The sequence below is a fragment of the Megascapheus bottae genome, chromosome 25 (genome assembly GCF_031878675.1).
Source record: "Megascapheus bottae isolate mThoBot1 chromosome 25, mThoBot2.hap1, whole genome shotgun sequence".
Taxonomy (NCBI): Eukaryota; Metazoa; Chordata; class Mammalia; order Rodentia; family Geomyidae; genus Megascapheus; species Megascapheus bottae.
This window is the reverse complement of record NC_143533.1, coordinates 9,135,067-9,156,644: the sequence shown is the minus strand read 5'-3', so window position 1 is coordinate 9,156,644 and position 21,578 is coordinate 9,135,067. Positions and strand designations below refer to the sequence as shown.

Sequence of the window (21,578 nt, the reverse complement as noted above, 5' to 3'; positions counted from 1 at the left end):
CCCATCATGGGTGGGTGAACCCAATCCAGGTGAAAGAATCACAGTGCCGCATTCTGAAATTGAATTTTTAATTCCAAATACTGTACTGTCTCAGACAGAAAGCACCGCCAACAGCGTGCCAACAGCGTGCTTACGGGTCGTGGCCGTCATTATCCCAAGGGGGCCGCACCCAACGTAGAAGGCAGGGAGGACAGAAGAGAAGGGCGCCCCGCCCTCAAATTCAGTCACCTGGCAACAGGAGCGGAGGCTTTTGGTAGCAAAATTTTCATGATTCTTAAACGTGATAGTCCTCAAAAGTACTTTAAAAAGAACGGAGGAGGGGACAGTCACACTGGTTCAGGCGGCAAGGCAACAGTCCTTCCGAAACGCAGTGGGCCTGGCTGGCCGCATCGCTAGCCTGGGGCCCGCGGGGTTACTGCTCCTCCTGGCTGGCGCTCAGGTTGCCTTTCTGTACCTCGAGCTCCTCAGCGCTGACCATGGATGGATCGACGGCGGCGTATTTGGTTCCGTGGAATTGCAGCAAATGGATCTGTACAAACACAGGGCCGTCGTGAAGTGTTTGGTGGAGCTGGGATGCAGCCGCCGGCATCACAGGCTCATCGGTGAAATACTGGCAGACACAGAGGACTCAGAGATGGTTTTGGGGGGACAAGGTCTTTATTGTGTGATCCAGGCTGGCCTTAAACGTGTGATTCTCCCGTCTCCGCCTCCCAGGCGCTGGGATTATAGATGTGCACCAGTATACCCTACTGGGGCACGCTTTGGGAGACGCAGTGCTAGGGGTGACACCTGTAGATCCTAGCTGCTCAGGCTGACGCCTGTAGGGTCATGGTTCAAAGCTAGCCTGGGCAGCAGCCATTCTCCGCATGAACTATGTATTCACCAGCCCTTTGGGCTTTATTTATGTATTTATTTTATGGGCCATGGGGCTTGAACTCAGCCTGGGTACTGTCCCTAAGCTCTTCAGCTCAAGGCTACCACCCTGCTCTAGAGGTTAATTGGAGATAAGAGTGTCAGGGCTGGCTTTGAACCTTGATCCTCAGATCCTGAGTAGCTAGGATTACAGACGTGAGCCACTGTGCCAGGCTTATTTTTCTGATTTCACATCCTTCCCCCGCCCCCCAAGGTCAGCATGAGATCAAATCTGATTGAGACCTCCTTGTAGGATGGGCTAACACATACACCACCACGAGTGGCTTGTTTGTTGAGATGGGGCCTCCCAGCCTACCTCCATACGTAGCTGGGATTGAAACTCATACCCAGCGAGGCCTTGCTTCCTGTGCTGTCGATCCTCTTGCTGGCTCTACTTGTACAGTGGGACGTAAGGTCCCTGGTACCTGCCAAAGACGCCACTTCATCCGTGGCTCATGTCTACAAATCCCAGCTACCTGGCAGGCAGAGACTGGAAGAACCGTGGCTTGAGGCCAGCTGGGGAAGTCAGTGAGACCCTCATCTCTATGAAGCGGGGTGTGGTGGGTTGTGCCTGCAGCAGTCATACACAAGGCAGAGGCAACAACGGAAGAAAACGGGTTGAGTGTGAGTAGGTGGTAGGGCAGCTGCCAGGCACGTGGAGTTCAGACCCCAGAACCACCAGAAACGGCCTCATGCCTGTAGTCCTCGCTGAGGGTTGTGGTTTGAAGCCAGCTCAGGCAGGAACTGTGTGACATTACCCCAATAATTACCCAAAACCCGGAAGTCACTTCATTGAGGCCTGCTGCTCTAGAAAAGGCACAGTAAACAGAGTGCTCTGAAGGAGAATTCCACTGGATTTAGGGACCCCAATTTTTTTTTTTTTTGGCCATTCCTGGGGCTTGAAATCAGAGCTCAGGTATTGTCCCTACCTGCTTATTGCTCAAGGCTTGACTCTACCACTAATCCATATTTCAAATTACAAACACCCAGCCCACTTCCATCAAGCCAGTGGCTCATTGCTCCAGCGGCTTCTGGCACCCCCTCATTTAATCCACTCTCCACATCGTGCTGAGAGTTCTACCGGTCTGGACTCCAGATGTCCTACCTGGACGTAGAGGTTCACCTCTGCACTCCTGCACAGGTAAGGGAAGTTGCCTCCTGTTTTGAGGTGAGCTCGCCGGGCGTTTGGGTACAGTTTGTACATTTCTTCCTTGGCTTCGGTTGACAGCGCACTCTGGTCAAACACCTGAGGAGACAGGCAGAAACACGACTGGTTCCACACAAGCAGACCCACCTCTGCCAGCGCTGGTCCCCATCCCATCTCAAACGAGGGCCTCACATGGTGGTGACCACGAAAAAGCCTGCTGCTCTGCCCATGTAAACTAGACCGCAGCTATGAGAGCAGAGGGACGTCACTATTTGCATGCTTGTAGTGGACAATTTCCTAACCAAAAAAGTCTTAAAAATAAATCAATTCATTCCTAAATTCAAACAACATGAGGCAAAAAGAACGTGGTTACTTGATTTTTTTTTTTTTTAATTTGCTGACTATCTATTCCTAGCTATTCTGGAGGCTTAGATCTGAGGATCATGGTTAGAAGGCAGGCCAGGCAGGAAAGTCCAGGGAAACAAATATTACCTCCAATAAATAACCAAAAGCCCTGTGGCTTAAGTGGTAGGATAATAGCCTTGAGCAAAAACAGTTCAGAGACAGTGCCCAGGCCCTGCACTCAAGCTGCAGGAGTAGAAAAAAATAATGAAAAGGAGAGCCGCCAGCATCCAGCTTATCATGCTAGATATGTGGGAGAGGTGAAGGACAGCAGTTCAAAGTCAGCTTAGGCAGACGAACCCTTGGAGGTCAGAGGCTAACAAAAAGTGGAGATGTGGTTTAAGGGGTAGAGTACTAACTGGGAGTGGAAAAAAAAAAAAGGCCAAATGCAATTGCCTCAGCAATGTCATACACAAGCAAATTAGGGCTGTAGATTCCTGGTTCTATACCAGTAATAACAGAAGTCCCCACAGTGTCACACCACCTCACACCCATTACACTATTATTTAAAAAGCAGGAGTTCAGAGTGTGGAGAAATCAGAACCTTATGCCATGTCCACTATGACAGCCACGCGGAAACACTGGGACTGTTAGTGCCTCAGAAAGTTCAAGTCAGAATGACACACAGGCACCATCCCGCTTGCAGGCACACACCACAGTAATTAAAAGCAGGATTCAACAGATGCCTCCACCCCAACGTTCACAGATGCTTTCCTCATTACTCAAACGCCAGAGTGCACAGATGGTTCCGGTGTCCACGTCAAAGACATGGACAAGTAGAATCGACCCCGGCTTAGAGGCACAATGTTTGAACATGCTCTAGTATCTCTGCGTTTTTAAAAAATGATCCTGGGGTTTGAACTTGGGCTCTTACTAGGCACAAGTACTTGAGGTTGCAGGGTAGACATGGAAGTAGATGGCCCACTGGCAGGGCCTAGACTGTTGAATGGGACAGTGTCGGGGAGGCGGGTGGAGGGGAATGATACCAGGTGTGGGTGGATTCTGTCTGTAATCCCCGCTTCTCAGGAGGGGGTGATCACAGGTTGAAAGACTCCATCGCAACAGAAAAATTGGCTACACAAGGTTGTGGATGGAATGGTGATGTTTGCACAACACTGCTAATGCACTCAATCACCAGCTATCTGTTTTTATAAACGATTAGCCTGGTGAATGTTGGTATACTGAATCCAAAACACAGGCTAGGGCTGCGTGGCTCAGTTGTAAGGCCCTGGGTTTGATCCCTAGCACACAAGTAAAAGGCTTTTCCCATCCGCGTACAACTCTGTGCTTATATCAAGCTGGTGTTCTGCTAGTGGAAAAAAAATCCAGGAAGTGAGAAAAACTAAACACAGGGCAGCCTTTGCCACCACTCCTCTAAAAGGACCTGACAGGGAGGAGAAGAGGCTTACATCCATGATGGTTACCGGGATGTCCCGAATTTTATGAGGTTCCACGTAAGAGTTCTGACAATTCAAGGTGAGTCTTGAAGCCAGTTCGCTCTGCCCCAAACTTTCCAGCTGCAGGAAGATGTACAAGTAAGGTTTGGGAAATAATTCCAGGTATCTACGTTAAGTTTACAGATGTTTATGTTTCAAAGACAAGGTCACATACAGCAGGTTCCACAGCCCTCAGCCAGGGCCGAGGAAGTCAATTTGTGTCCTTCAGAGGTGACAGACATTTAAGGGACCTTTGACCTGGAGGAGATCTCAGTAATCACCTGCCCCTTATCTCCTAAATGCAAGCCTACAGACCTGGTTCACCACACAGACTCGAGAAGCAAGGGGTAAAGTAAAACTGCAGCCCCCAGCCAAGAGAAGAGGGGTCCCGCTTATAATCCCGGCACTTGGAGGGCAAAATGATTCCCAGTCTAAGCCACAGAGTTGAGACTGTCTCACAATACCAAAACGGAGACCACAATCTCCTAACCCCATGCCCAAAGGATTCCAGGCAGGTTGTCTTATGTGAAGCCTTAGGATCTGTTTCTAAGACAGGAGTCACACTACCATGCTGCCCAGGCTGGCGTTGAACTCCGAATCTTCCTGCCTCATGAGTTCTGGGATTCCATGTCCAGGTTTGACTTTTCAATCACTTTTGGCTGATACATATTTAACACGGTAATGTGTGAGTCAGGTTAAACACACCTGAAGCATTCATCATTTGTTTAGGTGAAAATCTGCTGTTTTTGTCCTTGGGGGGGACCCAAGGTTTTGAACTTGCTGAGCAGGCCCTGGGTTCTCCTGTCCACATGCTCCCCAGGGCCTGTGAGTGACAAGTGCTGGCAGGGATGGGGCGGGGCGGGGCATTGCGGCCGAGCCTTACCCTGTCCACCATGAAGTCAATGGCGTCCGCCATCAGCGGGTCCACTGGGCCACATGAAAAGTTTCCAAGGACGATCTTCTTGAGCATGAAGGCGGGCATCAGCCAAAAGCTGTAAAACAGTGGAGAGCGTGACGTCGATGTTTGCTCCAGCTGCCTCCCCGCCTCTGGGATCGGCAAGGATTCCTGCGGGCACGCTGGAGTCGGGGGAGGATTTCTCTTCCACTTAGGACACTGCATTTAACTTACCTCATCCAATTCCATCTCTACTTCTACACGGCCCCACCACGGAGGAGGGGGGGCCTGGAAGAGTGATCTCTGGGAGGTTTGAGGACGAGGAAGAGGGGAGTGTGCAGAGGGTGGAGAAGGGAGGCTAGTGGGGTGCAGAGAAAAGCCCACCACAGGACCCTGCGCCCAGAGAAGCCCTGGTAAAAGGAGTATGGAACAAATTGGTTTTCTGGTAGACACAGGTGCCATTTCTGTAGTGCTAATGCTAAACTTTCACCAAAATCGATATGGATTTCTACTCTGGGATGAGTGACTATGCAATGCCACCTTGGCAGAGCTGTCTTGTGCTCTCACCCTGCAGCCGATTTTTATGCATCCCAGGGTGATGAAACTAGGCTCAGACACACCAAGTGGTAATCTTTTTCTTTGCCAGTATTGGGGCCTGAACTCTGTCCTTGGGCTTTCTCAAGGGAAAAGTCCACCACTTGAGCCACAGCACCACTTGCGGCTTTTTCAGAGTATGTGATACCAGGGAATCGAACCCGGGTCTTCGTGCATACTAGGAAAGCACTCTACCACTAGGCCAAACTCCTGGCTCCTGAACTTATCCTCTCTCCTCACCCCTTTATGGATGTATAGGGAGGAAGTCCTTTCGCTTGCCTTACAGACCCATGTATGACAAGAGCAATGGGCTGAGGTTTATACCAAGATGTCCTTGCTTGGACCCCCCCCCCCCCCCCCCGCTTCTCAATTTGATCTTTTTTTGGCCAGTCCTGGGGCTTGAACTCAAGGCCTGGGCATTGCCCTTGAGCCACAGCACCATTTCTGGCCTTTTCTCTTTTCAGGGTTTGACCCATGCTATGCCAGCACTATACCACTAGACGACACTCGTGCGCCCCTCAACTTGATCTTCAGCTCTGAATTTACTGAGTGTATTTCTTTGCTGCATTAGAAGTGGGAACAAATCTTTAAGCAGAAACGACCCAGAGTTTGGCCTAGTGGTAGAGTGCTTGCCTAGCATGCACGAAGGCCTGGGTTCGATTCCTTGGTACTATATGAATGGCCAGAAGTGGTGCTGTGGCTCAGAGTGCTATCCTTGAGCTCTATGCTCAAGGTCCGTGTGTAGCCTGAGTTCAAGTCCCAGGACTGGCCAAAAAAAAAAAAAAAAGGAATTGTGTGTGTGTGTGGGGGGGGGGGTGTGGGTGAACCAGCTGTTTGGCCTAGAGTTAAATTTCAATGCAAAGCAGCACTTGATCTTGATCCATGGGCAAATTACATGCCAGAGGCTAACAGCCAAAGCAGGCAAGATTCCTAACCCGAGGGGAAAAGAAAATGGAGGCGAACAGAGGTCAGCACACAGCTCGTCCATCACTGAAACTGAAATGGAAATCAGCAGAGTAAATCCACAAGCTCATTAGCAGTCCTCAAAAGGAGCTCAAAATTCAGGCTAAGATGGTTTTTCTGAACCCTGGTCTGTCATTTTCTTGGGGTTAGGAGCTTACTAAATAAAACCATATCCCATGACCTCTAGTCCCTTTTCAGCCTGGAAGTAAATCGACTCGAGTCACTTTCTAATAGGCTATTTTCTAGAGTGAAGCTTTGTTGGGGTGTCTGAAGGAAGCCAGCTTTAAGATTGGAGGGCCAGGGATAATGTTACATGGCAAATAGAGACAGGAGGATTATGGTCCAAAGTCAGCCTGGGAAAAAACACAAGACCCTATTTGGAAAACAAAGTAAAAACAACGGAGCAGAGGTGTGACTCAAACATTTGAACCATTTCCGTCTTTCCAATTTGGTGATAGTGAAGGAAATCAGATCTATGTCACACTAAAACAAAACATCTCATGAAACTGTCAACCAATATATACACAACTACCCACACAATCAGTGCAAGTTATGGTAGTGTGATGAAGACAAACTGTCCAAGTGTCTGAACAGATAGTAAACAAATAGTAGAGTTCAATTCTTTTCTTTTGGTTCTGGGTTTTGAACTCAAGGCTAACACTCTACCATTTGAGTCAAAGCTCTACTTCTGGTTTATTGGTGGTAAACTGGAGGTAAGAGTCTCACAGATTTCCTGCCCAGGCTGGCTTTGAACCATGATCCTCCAATCTCAGCCTTCTGAGCAGCTAGGATTACAGGCATGAGCCAAAATGCCCAGCTCAAAATCCTTCTTTTACAAAGGTGATCAATTTAAAAAGCCAGAGATACAAATATTTCCTCCCCACTGTACAAAAAAACCAAAAACCAAAAAACAAATCCAAGCCAAACACTCCAGAACATTCTGACCTGCTGTTTATGTCTCACCTGTTGGCAGTCCACGTCTGGTTGAAGATGGAAGTGTCGCTGAAGGCATTGCAGAGGATGAGGGAATGGACTCGGGGAGACTTGTGAGTGTACTCGGCAAATTTCTGGGCCAGAAAGCCTCCTAAAGAAGCTCCGAATAGATGGACCTATTTTACACAAACGGAAGGGAGCACTCTGATCAATTCTCAACAGGAGTATTAAAAAAAGTTGCTTCAATGATCACTAATCCCAGAACATAATGTCACCACCACTCAATAGTCTGAAGTATCTACACGGCAAGAGTGCTTGCCTAGCATGCATGAAGCCATGGGTTCGATTCCTTGGGACCATATACATAGAAAAAAGCCGCAAGTGGAGCTGTGGCTCAAGTGGTAGAGTGCAAGAATGCCCAAGGACAGTGCCAAGGCCCTAAGTTCAAGCCCCAGGACTGGCAAAAAAAAAAAACTATATTTAAATGTTTACGTACCTCATCAAGAAAACAACCAACTGTATATTGGAATTACCTATACCAGCTAAAAATAGCATGTAAAGATTGTCTTAGAAAATGAGACCACGGCTGAACACTGGTAGCTCATGCCTGTAACCCTAGCTACACAGGAGTCTGGGGTATGCGGACTGCAGTTCAAAGCCAGTCCAGGCAGGAAAGTCCTTGAGACTCTCCGCTCTACCAACAAGCTGGAAGTGGAGCTGTAGCTTAAATGATAAAGCCTTGAGAAAAAAACAAAAAAAACTCAGTGTCAGTGCCCAGGCCCAAAGTTCAAAACCTACAACCAACCAAAAAAAAAAAAACACAAAAAAACAGACCACTGCCCTGGTGGTCTAGAGAGGAGGCACTCAGGAGGCCAAAGGCAGGACGATGGAGAGTCTGAGGTCAGCCTGGGCTATGTACTGAGACCTTGTCTCAAAAACAAAACCAAGCCAGGCGCTGGTGACTTCCATATGTAATCGTAGCTACTCAGGAGGCCGAGATCTGAGGATCTGGGCTCAAAGCCAGCCTGGGCACTAAAGTCTGAGACACATATCTCCAATTAATCACCAGAAAGCCGGAAGTAGTGCACTGTGGCTCAAGGGGTAGGGTGGTAGCCTTGAGCTGAAGAGCTCAGGGACAATGCCCAGGCCCAGAGTTCAAGTCCTACAACAACAACAAAAAACTCAGAAAAGTTACGCTTCATGAAAGACAGTTACACAGGATCACACTATGTAAAATATCCAGAATAGACAAATCCACGGGAACAGAAAACAGGCTAGGCTGTAGAACAGGAGGGAAGATGGAGAATCAAAGCTGATTGTGGGGGCTTGAACTCACAGCCTGGGCACTGTCCCGAGCTTTTGTTCAAGGCTACTGCTCTACCCATTGAGCCACAGCATCACTTCTAGTTCTCTGGTGGTTGAGTCTCACGGGCTTTCCTGCCTTGGCTGGCTTTGAACTGAAATCCTCAGATTTCAGCCTCCTGATTAGCTAGGATTACAGGCATGAGCCATGGGTGCCTGGCTTTTTTCTTTTTAAATTATAGCATTTGAGATAAGTGTTTCACTATGTAATTCAGGCTGTCCTAGAACCTGCACTCCTCTGTGGCTTGGCCTCTCAAGTGCTGGGATTGTAAATGTGTACCATCATACCTGGCCTGAAGTTTCTTTGGGGGAAATTTTTTTCTTTTCCCCAAAATTGATGGTGGTGATAGTTGCATGGATCTGAGAGTTTTCTCAAAAAAAAAAATAAATAAACTGTATACTTAAAGACAAATTATATAGCATGTAAATTATATCACGTAAGGCTATCACTGAAAAAGAAAAAACCCAGTCATAGTGGCTCATGGCCATAATCCTAGCTACTCAGAAGTCTGAGATTAGGAGGACAGGGGTTTAAGATAAAAAGCTACAGGTAGGGGCTGGGAGTTTGGCCTAGTGGTACAGTGCTTGCCTCGTATGCACGAAGACCCGGGTTCGATTCCTCGGTACCACATATATAGGAAAAAGCTGGAATTGTTGCTGAGGCTCAAGTGGTAGAGTGCTAGCCTTGAGAAAGTCCAAGGACAATCAGTGCTCAGGCCCTGAGCTCAAGCCCAGGACTGGCAAAAATAAATAAATAAACATAAATTAAAAAGCTATAGGTAGTAGTGTGTGTCTTGCATTCTGGCTATGAGGGAAGTGTAAATAGGAGGATCACAGGCTAGGAAAAACCAAGAACCTCTCTGAAAATTAACAACAGCAAAGAGGGGATAAATCAAGTGTAGAGCACCTAAGGCCCAGAGTTCAAATTCCAACATCCCCCCACAATAAAAAACAGCCATCAAGTTTTATAAGACACGTAGTAAATTAGTTCCTGGGTACTCACTTTATCCAGTTGTAAATGGTCTAAAAGTTTTCTGAACCCGTCACAGAATTCAAGGTGATCCCAATAAACTGGATACTGCAGCTGAAATGACAATTTTAATTTAAAAACTATAGTAGTAAAAATGCAAAAATAAGCCTTCCATTTCTCATTTGCTCAAGTTTTGCCTCTTATTCAAAATCCATGAAAGCTTTCACTTTTTTTCTAAATTTGTATTTTACCCAAAGACCAAAATTTCAAGAGAAAAGTGAAATACTCTGGTGAAAGATATGAATAGCAACTTCAATTCACATCAACTTCCAACTAGCTAAATGTGAGGTTCAAGGTGATATCTTGATGGGAGTATGGCTCAGTGCACCTAGCAAATACAAGGCCTTAAGTTCAAACCCGGGGAGGCAGGTGGGAAAGGAAGAGCTGGTTGCCAGTGGCCTCACACCTGTAAATCATAGCTACAAGGGAGGCTGAGAGGGAGAACTGTGGTTTGAGGCCAGCCCCGGGGAGAAAAGCTCCCCTTTTTAACCTATAACTGAGCTCAATGATGATGAGAATCAGAGCAGATGGACAAGAAGTCTTAAGAATCATTAATAAAGCCAGGCATGGTGGCTCACCCCTATAATCCTAGCTACCCAGGAGGCCGAGATCTAAGGATCAAGGTTCAAAGCCAGCTGGAACACAAAAGTCTGAGACTCTTATCTCCAATTAACCATTAGAAAGCCAGAGAAGTAGGGCTGTGGCTCAAGGGATAGGGCAGTAGCCTTGAGCTGGAGATCTCAGGGACAGTGCTCAGGCCCAGAGTTCAAGCCCCATGAACCCCCCCCCCCAAAAAAAATCATTAATAAATAGGGCTCACTGGTATCTCACCAGCCCAACAAAGACAAGGTCCGGAGGCAATACTAAGTCCTCACCAACTCAACAAGGACAAGGTCCTGAGGCAATACTGTTTAAGTCCAATTTCATTTTAAATTGAACACATGATGCTCCAAGAGTTCAAGAAGTAACATTTGTTCTGAGGCGGGATCATTCTTTTTAATAGTATTTCTTTAAGGAGTGATCAAGAAGATGGTTCTTTAGAATCAACTTAGTCACTATATCTATATTTTTTTGATTTTTTTTTTTTTTTTGGCTAGATCTGGGGCTTGAACTCAGGGCCTGAGCACTGTCCTTGGGCTTTCTCAAGGCTAACACTACCACTCGGGTCTCCAGGCATGCTAGGCAAGCACTCTACCACTAGGCCAAACTCCAGGCCCTCCTCTGGTTTTACATATATGAAACCCATCTGACAGGCCTGTTGTTTAAGCACTTACATTTATTCTGTTAAGGGGAGAAAATATCACTGGAATACATACCATCTTGTACATGATAAGATAATTTTGGATTTGACATATTGTTTGTATTAAAATTGTTTGTGTAGCCTGGCTCACACACACCTGTAATCCTAGCTACTTAGAAGGCAGAGATCTGATGATCGAGGTTCAAAGCCAGCACAAACAGGAAAGTACAGAAGACTCTTACCTCCAATTAACCACCAAAACTGCTAGAAGGAGAGCCATGTCTCAAAGTGGTAGAGCACTAGCCTTGAGCAAAAAAGCATAGGGACAGTGCAGAGGCCCTGAGTTCAAGCTCCAGGATCAACAACAAAAAAGTGTTAGAGGACAATGCCCAGGACCCGAGTTCAAATGCCAAGACAGACAGACAGACAGACAGACAGACAGACAGACACAGACACAGACACAGACACACACACACACAAAACCCAGCCAAAATGGGGCTAGAGGCATGGCTCAGTGGTTACAAACACCTGCCTAACAAGTACAAGATCCTGAGCTCAAACCCATTCAAAGTAAGTTCAAATCCATTTCAGTCATCTGTATGCCAACAGTTTTTACAATGGATGCGTAACTCTCCAGAAGCAGTGAGGTAAAATAGTGGGAAACGGAGTCACAAGTCTGAGTTCCTCCCTCTGGCACAACTGCTGAATGACCCATAGTGATGGCTACTAAGACTTGGAAGTGGAGCTGTGGCTAGAGGGGTAGAGTGCTAGCAGGAGCAGCACAGCCCAGGGACAGCACCTAGGCCCTAAATTCAAGCCCTACAACTGACCAAAAGAAACAAAATCCCTGATATTTAAGCTGGCAAATCTTTTACCTAGCAAGTGCGATGTCCTGGGTCTGATCCCTAGTACCCCAAAGAAGTCAGAAGACCTGGGTTCAATTCCTCAATACATAGAAAAAGCTGGAAGTGGTGCTGTGGCTGAAGTGACAGACCTACAGCCTTGAGAAAGCCTAAGGACAGTGGCTCAGGCCCTGAGTTCAAACCCCAGGACTGGCAACACAACAACAACAAATTAATAAAGCTCGGAATGTGGCTTAGTAGTAGAGTGTTTGGCCTACCGTGCACGAAGCCCTGGATTCCATTCCTCAGTACCACATACACAGAAAAAGCTGAAGGTGGTGCTGTGGTCCAAATGGTAGAGTGCTAGCCTTGAGAAAGCCCAAGGACAGTACCCAGGTCCTGAGTTCAAGCCCAGCCCGGGAGGGAAAGTCATTGTGAGACTCTTTATTTTCAATCACCCATTCAAAAACTCAAAGTAGAGCCGTGGCTCAAAGTGGGAGAGTGCTAGTCTTGAGTAGAAAAGCTCAAGGATATACATGCCCAGGCCCTGAGTTCAAGCCCCATGACTGAAAACAAAACAAAACAAAACAACCTTACAAACAGTGATCACAAAGAAAAAACACAAAAAATGAGTCTGAATTTTAATGCCGACACAGCAATACTTACAGCTATCACCCGGTAACCCCATCCAGTCAATGCCAAAATTTGTTGGAAAAATACATCTGCCGTTCCGCTGACAGGAGGAAGAAATATGAGGGGACACCTGATACTTCTGGGGCCAGCATCATAGAGTGACCATATTTTGCTGTCATCATCATCTACGATAATCTGGAGAGAAAGTGACAAGAAAAAACAACAACAGGAATTCTTACATTCTACATTTGAGGCATTTCCGGTGTTCACAGAACTGCCTTGACGCTGGGATTTGGAGGGTGGGGTGGTCACAGAGGATCAGCGCACCCCACAAACAGCTTTGGTTTCCTTTTCTTTCCTCAGATCCCAGCGAGCTGCTTTGATTTTGAATTTTCCTGTCTGTCCATGACACCAAAAAGATACTTGATTTAACATGAAACAGTAAACTCTGGGTGTGGCACCTTTTGCCCTACTCCCCCATAATTGTGGCTGTGTGTGTGTGTGTGTGTGTAAACTGTTGTGCAAGTGTGGACAGAAAGAAAGTTGGCAGTTTCCCATGCTGGCTGGGATCGGCAGGCCACCACAGAGACCAGTACCCCAGCCACAGCTAAGGAGAGGTGCTTCAGACCTGGTCTGGACCAAGCCTGAGGGGCGCATTTCTGCTCCAGAGGAAGGCTGGGAGGCGGCGGTGTGACCTTGGAGGAAAGATAAGGCAGGTGCACGTGAGGGTCCTGGGAGATGCTGCAAGCCATTCCGTGGGGGGGGGGGGCGTGGGCACGGGGAGAACATGCTCTTTGGGGAGAGGAGGAAGTTGTCAGAAACCATCTTGATTTAGAGGTTATTTACTAGCCCGGGGGAAAAGGGGGACACAATGGGGCTGGGGCCATTTGAGCACTTTGCAGTGAGGTGTTACTATTATAGTTCACTGCACGAGCACTTGCCAGTACAATCAATATCTGCTCTACTTGTAGGTCAGAAAGCCTCAGGGCCTCCAAGTGCTTCTCCTGTCTGAGCCTCCTAGCTGCCCCACACATGGCTCTCAGGACAGCAGCCCACTGGCCTGGGGTCACTGGGTCACAGGGAGCTACTACACGGGGCAAGGCTAAGTCCACAGACACCCAGGGACATCCACGCACAAACATCTTCACCTTTGTATTTTGAGTGGCTTTCCTGGTTTCTTGTGGTTTAAAAATACAGGCTCACGCCTGTGATCCTAGCTACTCAGGAGGCTGAGATTGGAGGATCGAAGCTCAAAGCCAAACCAGGCAGCAAAGTCCACGAGACTCTTTGTCTCCAATGAACCACCAGAAATGGAGGTGGGGCCTAAGTGGTAAAGCATTACCCTTCAATGAAAAAGCTAAGGAAGGGACAGCGTCTAGGTCCTGAGTACAAGCCTACCACTACTGGCACAAAATAAAACTCTTCTTTCCAAATCTACTAAAGTATTAACATGTTAAAAATCTAAACCATGTTAACTAAAGGATCTCTCTTATTTAACTAGATGTTCTCTTTTTCTATGAAAACAACAAACTTAGTTCATTATGGATTTTTAGGCTTAAAGTGCTACCATAAAATAAAAATATTTCCTAGCTAGTACTACATTTCTAGAAATAACTATTTTATAGAGTAACTGAATAAAATAGGATAAAAACCATGTTGACGGGGCCGGGAGTTTGGCCTAGTGGTAGAGTGCTTGCCTAGCTAGCGTGCACGAAGACCCAGGTTCGATTCCTCGGTACCACATACATAGAGGGCCTTGAGCTCTTTTGTTCAAGGTTAGCACTGTATCACACTGAGCCACACACAGCTCCACTACCAGTTTTTGAGTGGTTAATTGGAGGTAAAAGTCTCACAGGACTTTTCTGCTCAGCTTAGCTTTGAACCATGATCCTCAGATCTCAGCTTCCCGAGCAGCTAGAATTACAGGTGTGAGCCATCAACATGTGGCTCAAAATTTTAATAGATTTATAAAATATCACTGTAATCGAAATCCAATCCCTGTACTCCTGGGCTGTGTGCGCTCTAATGTCAGGTAGCATAAGCCTGCTTTCCCTCTGTGAATGTGCCACCTTGTTAAACTGTTCCCCTAACTGTGTCAGGCATACAGTAGGTATCTTGACTATAAGTGAGGAATTTTATCTCATTCGTCTACAGAAGACATTTTTCAACAGTATTGTGTTTGAACTCATGTCTGCACTTGCAAGGCAGCTGCTCTTTCACTTAGCCATGTCCCTAGGTCTTTTTGGCTTCAGTTATTTTGAGCATAAGCGATAGGGTTTTTCCCCCAGCCTCAAACCTTGACCTTTCTACATCTCTTGTGCAGTGGGGGCAAGAGAGGTGTGTGTCACCAACCCAGCTTGTTTGAAGTGGAAGAAGGTCTCACTAAGTTTTTAACCTGACCTCTTCCCGGGTTTACAGGTATGAGCCACTGCACCTGGCCTAGCTGTTTTTAACTGAAGCTTCTATTACTCTCCTGGCAAGGGGGGAGCAGAATCTAACAGAGACCACAAATGATGATGTTGGTATCACGGGATTCTAACATTGGCACAAGGGACTCAACAGAGTTTTATTCTGTGATGGGAATACCCTGAAGCTGGGATCTCCAAACATTTACGATTACCTCTTACCTCGGGGTAGGGGAATTCCAATGTAAGTTGTATAGTAAGGTTTTTACTAATCTCCTAAATACCCGGGTTTCTGGAAAACAACTATGCAGATGTAGTGTATCAAGGTAAACAGAGGCTGTAATGGAACCTACTGTAAATCTGAAGCCTGAGGATCAGAAATACAATCTGGGGTGTGGCTCAAGAGGTAGAATGCCAGCTGTGAGCAGAAAAGCCACGTGAGGGGCAAGGGCTTGAGTTCAATTTCCAGTATTGGCACGTATGCACCAGAGATACAGTCCTACACAATAATAAAGCTCTTGAGTCTCCAAAGTTGACTGCATGTGACACAGGTCGCTTGTGTGTGTGGTCAAACCTCTGGGTTAGAGAGCACAATAATCTCTACTCTCAAACACAACTAAGCCTTAGCATCTAAATCGCACATAAAAATGGCACAAGATTTGGCAAAGAAGAGGTGTGGCAAAAGCATACATACCTTTTTAAGGGGAACTGTACTTCTAAACCAGTTATAATCAGGGGAGATTTTAATCTCTCCCATGATCCACCAAAATGGAGGTCAACCCTGAAATAAAAGCATGCTCATATCAGCAGTGAACGTAGAGTCTGGTCTCACTAAATCACATGCTTTAAAACCATGGAAATGGGCTGTTCTACCTTCTCAGTATCCACTTCAACAACAGAAAACAATTTGGTGTAATGCTATAATCACAGAGGTGGAGAGACTGTCATTTCAACCCCTTAGTTCCTCTAGATTAGAAAATAGACATGGCTTACTAAAATAACATGGCTATTGCAGAGACCAGGCTTTTTGACACCCATGGTGAGTCCTAGTTACATAATCTGAACTACATTCCCCTTGGCTGCCTGTCCACTCTATCTCAGGAATTCACTGCAATACAGAGCCTGATATCAGAGTTCACTGCAATACAGAGTCTGATATCAGGGAACCGGTCCCTCTAGAGAAAGGAGTTACAGTAAACCTGTTGCTTCGTAATTAATAGCCAGTGGCACTGAGTTCATAGACTCCTTCACACAAAATGCAGGCAACCTGCCATTCTTAAGGATGTGATTAAAAGATACATAAAAGACTCTCTGAAAGAAAATGATAGCAACAAAGTGTCTTCAGAGAGATACTTCTGGCTTTTATACCTCTGTACCTTTGATACAACTCTCTTCCAGCTTATTTCCTCCTCTTGGGTGTCACAGCTTTATTCCTGGGGCCTAGACCAGTGCCTGGCACACAGCAGCCTTACCTAAAGTGAGGCCCTTCTATGGTCCTTCTAAACTTTGGACAGGCCAAACTTCTGCAATGTAAAGGTTTCCTTCTTTGTTTGGGCCTCTGTGTTGCACTGTAACAGGAACATGAGCTTTAGCTTTGAGAAAGTCCAAGGACAGTGCTTAGGCCCTGAGCTCATGCCCAGGACTGGACAAAAAAAAAAAAAAAATGTTTTATAAAACCCTCCAAAACATCAATTTTATCTTGCAGATTAACATGTTAAAATAAGCCACTCTAAGCAGTTATAGCTGCTTATTACTGTTCAGCAATACAACTAGTACAGTTAATTCTGCAAGACTTTGTAACTGGACAGATTTTGTTTATTTATTTGCCGGTCCTGTGGCTTGAACTCGGGGCCTGAGCACTGTCCTTGAACTTTTTCTCCAAGGGTAGAGCTCTACCACTTGAGCCACAGCACCACTTTCGGCTTTCCTATGTATGTGGTACTGAGGAATCGAACCTAGGTCTTGGTGCACGCTAGGCAAGCACTCAACTACTAGGCCAAACTCCCAGCCCCTGGACAGATTTTAAATACTCCTATACTACCTAAATTTAATACTACCTACTACCATCTACATTCAATAGTATCTTTCCAGAGGCAAATACTTTATTCTACAGGCAGTAATAATAAAACACAGGCTAAGGGCTGGGAATGTGGCTTCGTGGTAGAGTGCTTGCCTAGCATGCATGAAGCCCTGGGTTCAATTCCTCAATACCACCTGAACAGAAAAAGCTGGAAGTGGCATTGTAGCTCAAGTAGTAGATTTCGAGCCTTGAACAAAAGCAGCTCAGGGACAGTGCCAGGACCCTGAGTTCAAGGTCCAGGATTGGCAAAACAAAACAGAAAAACAAAGAATAGGCTAATAAAACCAAGAGATTGGAGTTGGGAGTTTGGCCTAGTGGTAGAGTGCTTGCATAGCATGCACAAAGACCTGGGTTCCAATCCTCAGTACCACATACATAGAAACAAGCCGGAAGTAGCGATGTGGCTCAAGTGGTAGAGCTCTAGCCTTGAGAAAACCCAAGGACAGTGCTCAAGCCCTGAGTTCAAGCACTAGGACTGGCAAAAAAAAAAAAATCCCAACAGATTAAGCCAAGGGCCTCAAGCCCGTAATCCTAAACTATTCAGGGGGCTGAGATCTGAGGATCACTGTTCAAAGCCAGCCTGTGGCACAAAAGTCTGTGAAAACACTTGTACCATTAACTAGCACAAAGCCAGAAATGGAGCTGTGACTCAAGTAACAGAGCACCAATCTTGAATAAAAAAGCTAAGGGACAATGTCAGTGCATACCAACAGATGCAGAAACAATCTTCCTAGTCAAAACCAGGAATGTTTGCTTCTAGAAGCAACAATTTAAAAAAATACATAGTTTTGGAATCAGTTGCAATACACAAACCAAAATACCATGTCAACTCACAGGTACAAGGTTCGCCCAGTCAGCCACCTCTTCTCACAGAAGATGCTCCTTACCCACCGTCCTCAACGGAATTCCCAGCCACTTATAATGCAGTACAACTAATCTTGCAGGACTGACAGATTCCACTCAACTGTGACCACATTTTTGTAGGAACAAGTGATTTGAACAGTTGTGCTAGTTTGGCAATAATGAAAGGTGACCTGCAACCAAATGCTGTATCTGACCAGCTGATGTCAATGGGGGTGGGGGGCGGAGGGGAGCCCCCACCCGGGGAGCCCCCACCCTCCCCTTGCTGCAAAGAAAAAGCAGCAGGCAGGGAATGAAAGGAAAGTTTGTGTTCTCTTTCATCCACTAATGCCTTATGCTTTGCAAGTCACAAGAGAAACATTCTGTGCCCAGTACAGAAGGTTAGCTAAGATTGTGATCGAACTGGTCAGGATTCATAAAGGTGGACATATTGAGCTCCATGTGATTTGATCTCATGCGAACTGGCTCTGCACAAAAACAAAGGCACCTGTTCATGCTGGTGAGGAAAGGGCCACAAGGGATTATTAGCCTTTTTGTGATTAAAGAAGCCCTGTGTGGTGGGGGGGGGGGGGTTGGTTCAAGGACACCCAGGCTTCTCTTACCCTTATGCTGGTGGGTGATAAAGCAGGCAGTTAGGAATGAGCACCTGTTCAGGATTCCAGCAGAATGGCCAGCCCATATATGGTCCAGGAAATTCTTTGACAAATGTTTAAGTCACAACATTTCTGATCCTTTACCTCAATTTAGTTGATTTACACATGGGCAATCTGTGATGGCTATTAATCATAATCCCAGCAAAAAAAAAAAATTAGCTCTGAGAGTATCTAGATGGTGGGATTATGGTTGGCTGTTTTCCTTTGTTTGGCGCTGGGGTTGAGTTCTAGGTCTTTAACCATGACATGCATGGACTTTTCCCTACTGAGTTACACTCCAGCCCAGCAATGGCTTTTTTTTTTTTTTTTTTGGTGGGTCATGGGGCTTGAACATGGCCAGGGCACCATCTCTGAGCTCTTCGGCTCAAGGCTACCACTCTACCCTTGAGCCAAGCTTCACTTTCCGTTTTCTAGGGATTAATTGGAGACGAGTCTCAGGTCCTTTTGTGCCCGGGCTGGCTTTGAACCTTGATCCTCAGATCTCAGCCTCCTGAGTAGCTAGGATTACAAGCGTGAGCCACCGCGCCCACGCCTGGTTTAGCAATGGCTTTTTAATGCCAATATCCATCCCTACACATCAGTGTAGCGCTGTGCTTTTAGAAGTCTCTAGAGAACATGTGTCCCTCTTTTCTCCAGCACCCTATTCCATTCTCTTTAAACCTCATGGGAGGTAAAGCTGCCTGCTTGACATCTCCTCTGTGACACTTGTTCAAGAGCCCTTGGTGTCAAAGCATCTGAATGCAGTGACAGAGTTACTCTCTACTTAAGTCTGTTGAATCTCTGTGCTAAGAGGAGCTGGACCACAGTAGGTGGGGACAGGTGGGGACACAACAGTCTTGCTACTTTCCTCTTCCTGCCTTCCATCCACGGCAGCTGGCCATGAGATAGACCTTTGTCACCAGCCCCAGAAACAACTGGCCTCTACTCCCGGCTCTTAAAACTTTACTGAAATAAAGGGGTCCTGGGCCCAGGATGATCACACAGGAGGCCCTCCGCCTGGGCTCCCCCATCCCTTCACCAGTCACACGGGGTGTCGAGGAGGCGGCGGCCACACAAAGGCCGGGTCGCAGGTACACCGAGCAGAACCCCGGAACCAAGGCACAGACAGAGACACTCACCAGCGCGATCACGTGCACGGTCACATGAGCACGTCCACTCGTGGGCTACACTCACAAAGCCACACCCAGCCCCAGCAGCCGCGCATGCTCCGTACACACCCACCTACACCCATCCACACCCACACGGCGCTCTCCGGGGCCTCTCCCACCCCTTACTTGCCCCGAGCCTGTGGCGGCTCGTACCTCCAGCCCGGTTTGGCAGTGGTAGCTGTGGTGTGGGTGGGGGCTGCAGCGGCCCGCCGGGACCCGCAGGCGCGGAGGGCCTGGGGAGCGGTGCAGGCCGGCCTCCGAGGGCGGGGCGCGCGGCCGAAAGAGCCCGGGCCGCTCCCCTGCTGTGGAACCGTCCGCTTTCTGGCGCGCGTCTCCCGCTTCCGGGTTCGGAGGGGGCGGGACTACGTCTCAGGGAAGGGGCGTGCCCACGTCGTGGGAGAGGTGTCGTCACGTGCTGGGGCGTGGCCTTGCGTGTGAAGGGGCGGGGACGCCTCGCAGGGGTGGGAAGGGGCGGTGCTACGCGGCCCCGGCCGTCACTATGGCGACGGGACGTGATGGGGATGTGGGTAGAAAAGTCCTGGCGCTGCAGGTGCTGCCAGGAGGCCCGGAAAACCTTACCGGAGGCGGCGGGTCGCAGGACCGGGTCAGAATCAATGCTGGATCAAGGCTGGGTCATCCATCTCATGCTGGGTCCCCGCTGTGCAAAGCTCTGGGGGTGGGACATCTTTGAACAAGGCATTCTTTTTCCTTTGCACTACTAGAGCTCTGTAGTTCTTGGCTCTGGGGACTCTCTTCCTCCACACACATCACCTTCCTTCGGGGGTAGATTATAATGCCGTCTATAATTCTGCCAGAGGTTACAGGCATCATCACTGCCTTTTTCAGCAAGGCATTTATTTTCAGGATGCTGAAATGATTTAGTCGAATTATACCACAGAAACCTTGCTTGAGGTTCTTGAGAGACCCCTCAATAGTTCAGTAGAACGCCTAACCAAGTTCTACTGAACTTGTCTTCCCTGGCTTATATCTAGTTAAAGGCCTCTGGAAAGCTCCGGGAGGGGCGGGGGAGCAGTAGTTCACCCCTACCCAGGATCTCAGGAGGCTGAGAGCTGAGTATCGTGGCTCAAAGCCAGCCTGGGCAGAAAAGTGTGAGAGACATTCATCTGGTACTATATCTAGACTCGTTTTGCAGGAAAGTTTTCAAAAAAAAAATCAATGCTATTCTGCCAGAAGATGGAAGAGGCACAGAGCTAGGGTCCAGTGATGGCCTTCTGTTTGTGCAGCTTCAGCAAACCCCAGCCAGGACAGCTGCAGATTCTTCTAGAACCACCTGCTCGGAAGTCCGCCGCCTGTAGTCGTGCAGGGTAAGACAGCTGGCTTTCACAGACATTAGAGGTTCCTTAGTGGGGATGGGAAGCAACAGTGTACTTGCCATGTGTTGTTTTGGGAACAGCTGAGGATACAAATGCGATCACAGGATCCTTCCCTAAGAAAAATAATATCCCCTCACACACACACACACACACACACACACACACACACTGGCACTTGAACTCAAGAAATGTGGGATGGGGGAAATCTGCACATTTGTCACTATGTGTTGAAAGAAAACCTTTTTTTTTTTAAATATTTGTTTTTTGACACTCTTTTTTTTTTTTGCCAGTCCTGGGCTTGAGCTCAGGGCCTGAGCACTGTCCTTGGACTTTCTCAAGGCTACAGCTCTACCACTTGAGCCTCAGCACCACTTCTGGCTTTTTTCTATATGTGGTACCGAGGAATCGAACCCGGGTCTTCATGCATGCTAGGCAAGCACTTTAACCACTAGGCCAAACTTCCGGCCAAATTTTTTTTTTTTTTTTTTTTGCCAGTCCTGGGCTTGAGCTCAGGGCTGTCTTGAGCACTGTCCTTGGACTTTCTCAAGGCTAGAGCTCTACCACTTGAGCCTTAGCACCACTCGGCTTTTTGCTATGTATGTGGGGTACCGAGGAATCGAACTTGGGTCTTCATGCATGCTAGGCAAGCACTCTACCACTAGGCCAAACTCCTGGCCCCCGAAAGAAAAACTTTTAACTCTGAAGCTC

The 21,578-nt window shown here is 47.4% G+C and overlaps 1 protein-coding gene across 2 annotated transcripts; it reads right to left on the bottom strand.

Annotated features, from left to right (window-relative positions):
* Positions 1–56: 56 nt before the first annotated feature.
* On the bottom strand, positions 57–19,880 carry Spg21 (SPG21 abhydrolase domain containing, maspardin). 2 transcript variants are annotated; one of them, XM_090358193.1, is made up of 10 exons: positions 19,690–19,880; positions 16,267–16,362; positions 15,489–15,575; positions 12,423–12,584; positions 9,648–9,728; positions 7,313–7,458; positions 4,781–4,889; positions 3,871–3,978; positions 2,018–2,158; positions 57–529 (listed from the first exon to the last, which is right to left on the bottom strand). In XM_090358193.1, the coding sequence occupies exons 3-10, from the start codon at positions 15,549–15,551 to the stop codon at positions 413–415; spliced, it is 927 nt and encodes a 308-aa protein (XP_090214319.1). In that variant the 5' UTR covers positions 15,552–15,575; positions 16,267–16,362; positions 19,690–19,880; the 3' UTR covers positions 57–412. The 2 variants fall into 2 exon arrangements, with proteins under 2 accessions (XP_090214319.1, XP_090214317.1); XM_090358191.1 differs by lacking the exon at positions 16,267–16,362.
* Positions 19,881–21,578: the final 1,698 nt, after the last annotated feature.